The following is a 12,854-nucleotide window of genomic DNA, read 5'->3' as shown; positions in this document are numbered from 1 at the left end:
ATTCACTATATATTGTATAAGTGGGCTATAAAGTTCATAAAGTTATGGACACTATTATGTCAAGACAATAAACAATGCTCAAAATTTTGGCTGGCATTGCAGGTGTCACACTTGTAGTCATGATAGTTATCATTCGTGTTACAATCCATCAATAAAATATGACTAATTGGTCCTCATTCACAAACTTTGACCTCGGCTTTGGTAGTAGGGACCTGGAGTATGTGCGCAATAAGCCTTTCAATGGTGAACATTTGTGTCAAGTTACATTAAAATCCCCCGAAGTATGTAGAAGTTTGGCTCCGAAAAAGCATTTTTCAATAACAACTAAGGGTGACCTTAACCTTTAACCTCGAGACCTGGTTCATGCATTTGACACTGCTTCTCATAGTGGTGAACATTTCTATAAAGTTTCATGAGAATCCCACCATGCGTGAAGGAGATATGCTCTGGAATTTTTTTTAAATATCTTATCATCTTAAGTGACCTTGACCTTGCATATATTTACCTAAATTAGTAGTTATGATAATGACCATTTTTGTTTCAATCCCCCAATAAATGATTAGTAATTGGTCCAAATACACATTTTCATCTGAACTTTGACCCCTATGAGTGACATTGACCTTGGCCACATGGACCTAAATTTTGCATGCGACACTCTGCCTCACAATGGTAAACATTTGTGCAAAGTTATATAGAAATCCCTCTATGCATGCAGAAGCTTTGCTCCGCACAAGCGTTTTTCAATGACCTCTGTGACCTTGACCTAGAGACCTGGCTCATGCACATAACACTGCTTCTCATAGTGGTGAACATTTGTATGAAGTTTCATCATTAGAATCCCTTCATATGTAGAGAAGATATGCTCTGAACAAAATCTCTATATTTTATTATCTTTAGTGACCTTGACTATCATCTTTAGTGACCTTGCATATATTAACCTACATTACATGCTTCACACCAGTAGTTATGATAATGACCATTTGTGTTTCAGTCCCTCAATGTATGTTGATTTAATGGTCTGATTACACATTTTCATCTGAACTTTGACCCCTATTTGTGACTGACCTTAGCTGCAAGGCCCTAAATTTTGCAGGCAACACTGCCTCACAATGGTGAATATTTGTGCCAAGTTATATTGAAATCCCTCTGTGCATGTAGAAATTTTATTCCGGACAAGCTTTTTTCAATTACCATGACCTTGACCTTTGACCTGGTTCATGAGCGCGACATGGCTCCTCATAGTGGTGAACATTTCTATGAAATTTCATTAGAATTCCTCCATGTGTGAGAGATATGCTCTGGACAAAAATCTGACACCGCTTGCTTTTCAAACAGGTGTATAAAAACGGCGACATTTATTATTTAGATAACAACAACTTTTGAGCCTATTTAACTCGCTACTAGTCAGATGTTAGCAAATTGGGTATCTGCCAGTAACCTTGCAATCATTTGTCTAAATTTCTAGTGAGTCTTCGTAATCGTATGAACTAACCCTTATGATATCCCTGCATTATAGGATATCGGAGTAAGTGAAAGTCTGGCATATTTATGCAACCACCTCGAAACAGCTGCATAAGATACTTCAAGACGGGTGGGGGGATCACAATAGTTCAACTTGAGCATAACATCACAGGTTTACAAGTTTTTTTCCTTGACTTTGTGCTCAGGTTAGCTAGTAACAAAAACAATGGCAGAGTTTATCTTTGCAACTTATGGCAGGCATTTTATTTTCATGAGATATTATCAAACTTCTATTTACAATCTTTATTTGAATACAAAGTACTACCATAAAGATATGAAAAACCATTACAGTATGTTAAAAATTATCTACCACACAAAATGCATTAATACCGTATGTTTTAAATATATCCTGACAGCATGATTATGTAATGTGATTATATAACCAATAATTTTCACGTTTTGTTCTAAACACACCTTTTACACAAATATATTTTTTGTTTTAATAATTTTTTTAACTGTTAAAAAGAAAATTTTTACAAACGAAATGGTCTAGTATTATTTATGATAAATCTATTCTAAATCACATGTACAAAAACAATGCACCAAAAATTGACATTTGGTTCACTCATGAAAGCTAACAAATAAAGCATTACTGACTTGCCAGTAAAATATGGTTTTCTTTTTTCATCTACATAATCAAAGATATCCAACAATGTTAAAGCCACATGTGTATTATTTTCTCAATTTTACTATATTAAATTGCCTAGCTACTGCAACAATAGGTCAATTTTCAGTGTCCTTAATCTTTTAACAGTAATGAAAATAAAATCAGTTAAAATATTAAATAAATCAAAGCACCCATTGAAAAATAAGTCTAAAATACAAAAAAAACATTTCATTCTTATGCCAGTCAAACATTTTTTAAAAGAGTCTTTACATTTAAGCCTAAAAATGTCACCAGACCATCTCTGGTATAATTAATAGCAGTGCCATTTTTATTTTAGAACAAAGACAATCATTTCTCTTTAAGACCTCAACACAATGTATCTAAAAAATAAATGCACAGCAATTTTTCAGGCTGTTTACCTTTAGGTTCTGTACCTAGCCTGTACAATAAGCAGTCCATATTTACCATGAAAAAAACTAAAATAAAAAGAGTACCACTGGTGTAAATAATACTGTTATACCCAATATATTTAACTGATATACTGCACTTACTCTCACGGATAGTGTCTTATACTCACAATCTACTACTGTTTCAGCAACAATATATACCAATTTGTACCATAGAAAAAGCAGTATTAAATCACCATTTACAAGACAACTGAACAAAAATGCTAAACATCATCTCACAGACTTACCAGAGTGGTATATTTGCCACATCAATATTTTTATGAGAAGTTCACCGTAGATTATTTAATGTTTCTTTTAAAAAATACTGGTGTTTCTATTTCAAGTATGTGTGTAAATATAGCACTTCTGTAATAATTCCCATCACATGTAACATTCACAAAAATAGACTAGATTTAAAGTCCAATAAATAAAGATGGTTATGTACATTAGTTAGAAATCTAAAAATAACCATTGGATTTTCTTTGACAGCTCAACCAGAGTACTTAAATATGAACTGCTTTTTACTACAGTTATTCCTTTTGTGTGTGTTGCTAAACAAATTCATTATCAGAACATATAACTCTTAGTTACCATGTATTTGCAAAAGTTAATTTTTATAAATATTATTTTTTTTACTTATTTTTTTTATCAGTATCTTATCATTTGCCCCATCTCATCAAAGATAGCTTTTTTTCAATGAAATAGTTTAATAAATGAAAACATGAAGAACATTAAAGAAATTAAAAGCTTTACAATCTAGAAAGATATGTCCATCAGCCATCCATATAATTATGTAACAACATTAAAGAACAGAGAAAAAAACTTTTACCAGTAACCATTTAAAAGTACAACAGCAATGTACAATATACTGAATTTTGTACATTATCAATATATCAAATTTGAATGTTATTCCTTCCAATATGAATCAAAGGTAAACAGTATTGACAAAGCGTAAATTTGAAGTGATAAAAATTTAACTTAAGCAAATACAAGATAATAAACAGTAGTTTCAACATTAACTGGTCCACTTATACTCTGCTAGCAGAGTTACTCTACACGTACATCTGGCATTTACTCATTCATCCATCCCCTCAATGTTATTTACAAATGCACACTGACGCAAACACAAAACTACACATGTTCTGAAAGTCACAAGTTCTGGTTTTGTAACGATGAAATTAATTTTTTGTTTAAAAATCCCAACATACCCATGTACAAACAAACACGCAAACTGGACATGAATTAAATCACTAAAACAACTTTCTTCAGCCCACCTCGATTTCAGTACTGATACCTCCAATGTTACAAAGCAAACATGTACCTTTTCTTGTCTGACTGCACATGGATATTTATAAAAACCTTAATATGCCTAACAACTTTATGTAAAATAATTATCATTAAAGTCAAGTCTGTCATTGTTAACTCAAGGCATAAAAACATCTCTAGGTGATGAAATCTTCCGTGATACAAAAATGAAGATATTTTCATAAAAATGTTCTTTGTTGCTATGTTTACGCTGGTAAACTGATCTTCTTGCCTTTCAGAACTGAAATAACAAAACAAATATTCAGTTAAAACAAAGAATTTTACCACTAAAACAAGATAAATATTCCTCTAAAACAATCATACACTCCATAAAAATATTAGTGTTATTTTTTTAATAAGACTGATATAAATATCCACACTAAGAAGAATGGTAAATAAAAGCACAGTTGCAAGATGAAATGACATTAATAAACTTTTCACAGCATTACAAAATTTCACTATTTTTGGATATGATGCCATTCAAAAAGTAGTCCCTTTAAATTGACATTGGCCTCTTTACTGCCCGATCAAATTATATCTATTGTAAATATATCTTTAGAGAATTTTGTAGAAAGAAAATCACTACTCCTACAACTAAGTACATGTATACTGAAATACTTCTAGGATGTAAACATTAGTGGTGTTTTCAGAAGATAACAGCTTTAGTAAGTTTCTATAAAGAGATAGTGAAGTATATATAAACTTTTACAACTATCTTTTACTTTAGATGACATTGTCAGTAAAGTCAATAGTTTGTAAAAATGATCCCAAACATGCTATGTATACAGTATAAACTAAAGATCAAAATAATAAGCCCAGTTATGTAATCATAATCTAAACTTTTTGTTTAACAACCCTTTTTTTTATTTTTGCCCTTGTATACAACATGAAATTAGCAAAATGTGGAAATTACAACTTAAGCATTAGGACAGCCAAAATCCAAGGTATTAACTCAATAAAGCAGGTGCTATAATTTAGTATAATTGTACCATCAAATACCTTTAAATCGAGAATTAAGAACCATGTTAAAATCTAAACATGTACAAGATCATCAGTTGGCGCAACTGGGTTTACCACTGAGCAAGATGAAAGAAAAGATATATTGTCCTATATCTGTTTACATCATTATTTGATATACAACAATATATAATTCAATGGCACATTATTTAATAGTTAATATGATTGAAATAGAAAACAAACATGATGAAAAAGCACTTTTTCAAAACTCACAAAACAAGAGGGCCATGATGGCCCTAAGGTCGCTCACCTGTATATAGCCACACACCCCCCCAGCCCAATTTTTACCCAAGGGCTTTTATTTGTTTATTTGAACAGACTTGGTAGACACCCATAAGAAGATGTTTCATGCAAAACATCTAAGTTCTAGCTCATTAGGTTTTTTAAAAGAAGATTTTTTAAGTTTTTACTATACACATATAGTTAAAAACAATGACACCCCTCGGGCAGGGCCAGTTTTGACCCCTGGGCTTTTATTTGAACAAACTTTGTAGATATTTACTTAAAGATGTTTCATGCTTAATATCTAAACTCTAGCTATTTGGGTTTTTTCAAAGAAGATTTTTAAGTTTTTGCTATACACATATAAGGAAAATCAATGACCCCCGGGGCGGGGCAGGTTTTGACCCCAGGGCTTTTATTTGAACAAACTTGGTAGACATTCACTAGAAGATGTTTTATGCCAAATATCTAAGCTCTAGCTGTGACGGTTCTTTAAAAGAAGACTTTTTAAGTTTTTACTATATGCATATAGGGCAAATCAATGACCCCCCGGGACCGGGCCAATTTAGACCCCAGGGCTTTTATTTGAACAAACTTGGTAGACATTCACTAGAAGATGTTTCATGCCAAATATCTTAGCTCTAGCGCTTTCGGTTCTTTAAAAGAAGATTTTTTAAGTTTTTACTATATGCATATAGGAAAAATCAATGACCCCCTGGGGCGGGGCTAATTTTGACCCCAGGGCTTTTATTTGAACAAACTTGGTAGACATTCACTAGAAGATGTTTTATGCCAAATATCTAAGCTCTAGCTGTGACGGTTCTTTAAAAGAAGATTTTTTAAGTTTTTACTATATGCATATAGGGAAAATCAATGACCCCCTGGGGCGGGGCCAATTTTGACCCCAGGGCTTTTATTTTAACAAACTTGGTAGACATTCACTAGAAGATGTTTTATGCCAAATATCTTAGCTCTAGCTCTTACAGTTCTTTAAAGAAGATTTTTTAAGTTTTTACTATATGCATATAGGGAAAATCAATGACCCCCTGGGGCAGGGCCAATTTTGACCCCTGGGCTTTTATTTGAACAAACTTGGTAGACATTCACTAGAAGATGTTTCATGCCAAATATCTAAGCTCTAGCTCTTACAGTTCATTAAAAGAAGATTTTTTAAGTTTTTACTATATGCATATAGGGAAAATCAATGACCCCCCGGGGCGGGGCCAATTTTGACCCCAGGGCTTTTATTTGAACAAACTTGGTAGACACTCACTAGAAGATGTTCCATGCCAAATATCTTAGCTCTAGCTCTTACGGTTCTTTAAAAGAAGATTTTTTAAGTTTTTACTGTATGCATATTGGGAAAATCAATGACCCCCTGGGGCGGGGCCAATTTTGACCCCAGGGCTTTTATTTGAACAAACTTGGTAGACACTCATTAGAAGATGTTTCATGCCAAATATCTAAGCTCTAGCTCTTAGGGTTTTTAAAAGAAGATATTTAAAGATTTTTCTTTCGGTTGCCATGGCAACCAGAGTTCTGCATGGAATTAAATTCTTTGAACAATTTTTAAAGGTGACCACCAAAGGAACATTCCTGTGAAGTTTGGATGAAATTGGCTCAGTGGTTTATGAGGAGATGTCATTTAAAGCAAAAGTTTACGGACGGACGGACGCCGGACGAAAAGCGATCACAAAAGCTCACCCTGTCACTTTGTGACAGGTGAGCTAAAAATGGTAAGATATGTATGTATTAAAAGGTTACATATGTTGGGAAAAAAACAACAGTAAGATTGGTAACAACAATGGATACCCCTCAATGTTAAATGGCAAGAGTCCATTGTTACATTTCTGAGAACACATGATGTTAAACAGATCAATTGTCCTTTACTTTTATGAGAAAAAAGACAATGTCATCTTTCAAATTATGAAAGGTTAAAATTATGATGGTGATTATTGCTAACAAGCCAGATCAAAGATTACAACATGTAAATTCTATCTTTTGTAAAAAAAACTGCAACATAGACTTACCTTTAGTAATGTAAAGGTAGAAGAAATCGCAATAGAGTATTGTTTGTACACATCCAGCTACAACGGCAATTAGATCAAAGAAACCCTCGAAGTAGTATCTGTAGATCCAGTTCAGCAGATAAAGTGCTCGATAAGAACCAAGGGCAAACAAATAGTGGCTGGTAATAGTTTCTGCCTCACCAGTCTTGCTCACCATAAACAGCTGCGGTAAAATTGCAACTGACTCAAGGTAGATAGAAAATGTCCATAGAATCTGTTTGAAAAAAGAAATACTATAATATATAACAAATGTAAAGAAGGCAACTATATATTTTTCATTAAACTTAAAGCATTTTAATAATATATTATTTAGTTATATTTAGTGTAATTAAAGTTTAGTTTAGTTATATTACAGTAACTGTTTTATTTCTTTTCCATTAACCTATCCTGCATGACAACTACCTGGAAATGTGTCATAAGACATGGATGCCCATACATTCCAGTTTTGTCAGTCAACCAAGAAACAGCTGAATAGCAAGGCATATTTATATGCACCCCTCCCCCACTAATGGGGTATGATTTTTTTGGGGGGAAAGTCTGTTGCAAATTTTTTAATCTTTTTATTTCAGTCCACGAAAAAATGAAATAACAGAATCCTCAAAGCAAACTTTGAAAAGAGAGAGTTCTTGTATGATATGAGAACAAGATTAAGACATATGCAAACATAACTAGGCTACTAAAACTTGTGTGTTTGCTTTACAGACTGTAAAAGTAATCAACGTGTTAAAAAACAATTTCAAATCTGCTTACCTCAAGAGGTGAAAATTCATGATTCACAAGAAAGGCTAGTCCTCCAACTGGCACAACGAGAAATTCCACACGGAAAGTATCATGGTTGGAGTCATATGTAGGCTTGAAGTGTTGGTAGATAAAGTATACAGTCACATATGATGAGGCAATGAAGAAAACTTTCATAGTTGTATTGTAAACGGAGATGAAGGATGTAAATAAATCTAGGTATCTTGTTGTAAATACAAGAGCAAATAATATTTGACTCTTTCCAGATATACCTGAAAGGCAAAAGAAATATATTAAAAATGAAAATCAAATCAAATTCTTTAATGACTTACGAGCCCTGCTTACTGCTGCTTACAGTCAGAAAATAAGAATCAAACGACTTCTTAAAAAAATTTGGCATATATTTCAAATTTATATGGAAATCGATAGTAAGAGGAACACAAACTTATCAATTGATCAGCTGTCAAGTGGATGTCAATTTGCTTGTCCTCTTATTTTATGTCTAGAGTTGGTCCGTTATTAACCATGAATCGTTAATATTGCCCTGGAATTGAAGTATGGTTTAACTGTTTCTACAGTACTGTAGTTCCAGAGACTTGTATATATAGTTTAGTATTTTATAACATATATGAAGCCAGAGGAATGAGATATCATTATGAATACTCATTTTGAGATTTAAAGTTTGTTCTACTTCTAGTCAAGATCTAGTCACTAAGGTGGTATAACAGAATAAACAGATATGCATAAACAGGTCAATTTGCACAATCACAAGGGACGGAAATAAGGCCTCATTCATAATCCAAAATACCCTCTCTTTTCTCGATAAAAATATTCCAAATAACTGCCAAAAATTTAACTTTTTCTACTTTTGAGAAAATTTTAGCAGCTTTGACTTTTCTTAAAGGAGACATGTAAGATATTTGGTCATAAATTATTAAGAAAACTTAATAACTAAGCATTTGTATATAAATATATTGTACTGTATATTGTCTAAATGAAAGTATCATGATACTGGTAAGTGTTACAACCAAGATATTGGGATAATATTGTGATACATTTCATCAGAGATACACAACTCTAATAATGTCTCAGTGCAAATGTATCCTCAGACATCCATTTCACATGACAGTCTCAGTCCTGTAAATTGTTGATTCACAAGCAAGAGCCAGGAATGTCATTGTTTACCACTGACATAATCAGCATTATTTTTGAGTGAACAAACATCACTATCTAAGCCATTTTTGACAGGGACTTCCTTTTCAATTTGGTCAGCCTGCTGTCATGTGATAGTCATGTCACAATTTTGACATCAAAATGATGGGAAAATGATAGGGCTGCAACGATATACCAAACGTTCCTTTTGATTTGATTTCAGACACCTGATCAATTTTTTTTTTCGATTCAATTCATGTGTGATTACTATTTTGTCTTTACTTGACAATTCTGCTTATTTGCTGTAAAAGTTAGTGACCCTAAAAATTTCTTTTTGCATTTATTTAGTTGTCTCAACTAATTTGGTCCCTGACTTGATATTACTAGTAGTGTTCATGAAATGAGCGGTTTATTTCAAATTATTTAGAAAACAATTTTAATCAAACAAACAATAATGTGACTAGTAATCTTACAAATCTGACTTTCTGAAACTAAAACTAGACTTTTTTAACACATCAGCATCAGTGTACTTTCTTTTCATATGTTGCTCCATGTCTTGTAACTGAAGCTGTGGTTGCATCACGTTAGTTGTACGGGCACGTACGGCTAGCCAAAAGGTCTAGCCGTATGTGAGTCACGTACGACTAGCCAGGACGCACTGTATTGTCTAGCGGTACGGCACTTTTTAAAATTATATGCATATATGTTATTTTGTGTCTTTAAACGAGGATTTTAATCAAGTCTCTGCATTTGTCCTAGAGTGTTCACTTTAATAAAGATGCTCCGTCATTTTGTAAAAAAAATGATAGTTATGAACAAGCGCTGTATAATCTATCTTGATAAAAGTGTCAAAGTTGCATGTTGTAAGTTATAGAGCGTCATAAATTTTCATGCTTATCATTTGTTGTTTTATTTGTATGAAAGATGAATTATTAAATCATTTTTGTTAATTAAGCACATGGATCGAAAAAATATTGATCGGAGTGGAATAAATAAATAAATAAAAAGAATATTGAAAAACGAAAACGGTGATGAGCAAATATATTTCTATAATTTTCAAATACAGAAGATAAACAGAACGGAATATGCCAACTTTCCTATATGATGGACAAACTTTCTATACCGTTGGTAATTGACTCAATTATCAGAGCCCAACAACAATTAATTTCAGTGTTTTATCCATTTTAAAGGTGTCAAAAATTAAACTAAATGAAACAAAAAAGGATTATTATCAAAACTTTGTAAACTATTTCAATTGTCTAAATGCAACCAGATGACAAAGATCGATAGCCAACAATGCGATTAATTTCTCAAGAGTAAACATAGAAGACAATTGCTGTTTCTTGGTTAAAATCCTCGCTTAAAGTCATAAATAACATATGCATTTTTATCTTCCATATAATTTTTAAATTGCCGTACGGCTAGCCAAAACAGTGTGTCCTGGCTAGTCGTACGTGACTCACGTACGGCTAGAACAAAAGTTCTAGCCGTACGGCTAGCCACTTCCTAATTCATTACCCTTCATATTTACTTTACCTATCACTATTACTAATTGTTAAATATTCTGTTGCTATTTATAAATGCACAATCAGCCAGAGGAAAATATAGTGCTTTACTTATTTTTAAAGATAATATCTATTTTTTCAAAAGGCTGCGCATGTTTCAATTGTTTGCAACACTGCAAAATCAGAACATCCTGAAACTGATTAAGGAAGTTCTTTGTAAACCAGCTGTTACGAATTAAGTTTGTGTCAATTTACATGGATATTATTCAAGAATATCAAATAAAAGAAATTTAGGACATGATTGCAGTTGCTTAATGTTCCCATGGCCAACAGACAATACCAGTGCATGCCATTTAAAAGTGGGTGGGGTGATGCATAAACATGAAAAAACCGGCTGACTGACCGATGAAAGTTTGTTTACAAAATGAAAACAATCAAATTACAAAAATGTCTTGCAAAAATCAAATACCTGCTACTGAACGTGATTTCCACATTTTCAAAAGCAATAATAATATGGCCAATAAATGGCTCATATCACCACAAAGTCGGAAAAAATTCATTTTGTCTGATCTGTCAAATTTCCACGTCTAAGAATGGCGAATGCAGACGTGGCCCGCTGTGTATTCTGGGTAACTTGCCAGGGGAGGTAATAAAATGTCAATTTCGGCTTCAAGTCAACTCGACCCAAAGGAAAACGACAGACCAGATGATTTAAAATTTAAGTCGTGGACGTTTCAACTGCAAAACTTACGTATGACTTCAGTCTAGTACCATGATATTTGTAATATTATATAAAACCACTGTAGATCTATAATTTTGTGTTAATAATTGATAGCAAAATAAGTTTCTCACTACTTAATATTATTTTTTAAATATTAATTAGAGCTATATATATATAGATCTATATATGTATTTATCTAAATCAAAAGTTATCAGTATACATTTCATATAAAAAAAACACTACTAAATTATATCTAAAAGGCGCTAGTTGATTTTTTGGTAAGTTATTCTAGCAATGTAACAAAAAAGGATTTTTGATTTTTTTTTAATCTGGGACAGAAAGTTACTTTAGTCCCAGTTTTAATATATGGATGTAATATTGCATGAATAACAACACATTTGGGTCAAGCGTCTTTGTTATATCTTAGATGTGTCCTTGTCATATGAGGATGTGAAAAATAATTGTGGTTTTGTAACATATTATAATTTGTTATGCGCCATGTAATTATATTCGTTATTTACAAATACAATATTTGATGTTGTTTTTAATGTCCGTATTCCATATCCAAGGCAATAGCTACTTTTTAAAAGTACTCTGGTATTATAAATAGACACTCGGTTTCATAACCTAAAGTTATTTATAATAATTAATCAAATCTTTAAAAAAAACTGAAACGACCATCCAGTTCAAGTGTATATTATATAATGCCTCCAGATGAGCCAAATTATTTCAAGAAAATCAAACTTGAATGAAATGTACTAAGGTTTTAAGAAAGTTAAAAAGATTTAAGATTCAATGTTATATATGTTCGATTAATGACTGATTTTGCAGTATTTATCACCAATTTTCTACTGCGTGACTAACGCAGTTAGAGCTATTTTGAGCCCCTTTTGTTAATGTTGATGGATTGGAGTTGCTGTTTGCAATGTATAAATTACTTTCTTTAATCACGTCACAATAATTTACTTTCATACAGTTCCATTTTTTTCATGAAAAGTGGCATATGACTCGATCTGGAGGCATATGCTACTGTAAAAACGATTGATATAATATAAACATGTGAACTAAATGCATTAAATTTCATCTGCAAAGAACTTGTAAATAAAATTAAAAAGAAGTACATGTATATAATACTTTTACTGTCTAGGTTGAATTGGTACACATAGAAATTTGCTTGTTAAGTTTTTTTTATCTTGCATCAAAATATCATTAATGTACTTTCTTTAATTTTCTTTGACACAATCATACATTTAAATACAAATTCGCTAATTAATTAAGGAAAAAAAATGTTCATAACAGTTAATTAAGCAGACAATTTTGTTTTCAGAAATGCTCCGACTGTTATCATTCACCTTCTAAACGAGCACCTTTTATAATATGTCAATATAATTATCTAGGAAAAGTCATGAGCAAACCAACCAAATAATTATATATTTTAGAATTTCACAAGGGTCTGAAATCCCCAAGTTGGTGCTGGGGGCATGAACGGTAGATTGCATTTACCACTGCCTGGTACGGGTCAAGAATCTTTCAGCTGTGAATGCTTAAATT

The 12,854-nt window shown here is 32.3% G+C and overlaps 1 protein-coding gene across 2 annotated transcripts; it reads right to left on the bottom strand.

Moving 5' to 3' along the window:
- Positions 1–1,691: 1,691 nt before the first annotated feature.
- LOC132724766 (ER lumen protein-retaining receptor 2) lies at positions 1,692–11,214 on the bottom strand. 2 transcript variants are annotated; one of them, XM_060709726.1, is made up of 5 exons: positions 11,052–11,214; positions 7,938–8,197; positions 7,149–7,401; positions 4,879–4,955; positions 1,692–4,120 (listed from the first exon to the last, which is right to left on the bottom strand). In XM_060709726.1, exons 1-4 carry the CDS (start codon positions 11,140–11,142, stop codon positions 4,912–4,914), a joined length of 648 nt encoding a protein of 215 aa, XP_060565709.1. In that variant the 5' UTR covers positions 11,143–11,214; the 3' UTR covers positions 1,692–4,120; positions 4,879–4,911. The 2 variants fall into 2 exon arrangements, with proteins under 2 accessions (XP_060565709.1, XP_060565710.1); XM_060709727.1 differs by lacking the exon at positions 4,879–4,955 and having other exon boundaries at positions 11,052–11,213.
- Positions 11,215–12,854: the final 1,640 nt, after the last annotated feature.

This window comes from Ruditapes philippinarum, unplaced genomic scaffold (assembly GCF_026571515.1).
Source record: "Ruditapes philippinarum isolate M1 unplaced genomic scaffold, ASM2657151v2 ctg4172_1_1_1_1, whole genome shotgun sequence".
NCBI classification, from domain to species: domain Eukaryota; kingdom Metazoa; phylum Mollusca; class Bivalvia; order Venerida; family Veneridae; genus Ruditapes; species Ruditapes philippinarum.
The sequence above is the reverse complement of the archived record's forward strand: the minus strand, read 5'-3'. Positions and strand labels throughout refer to the sequence as shown.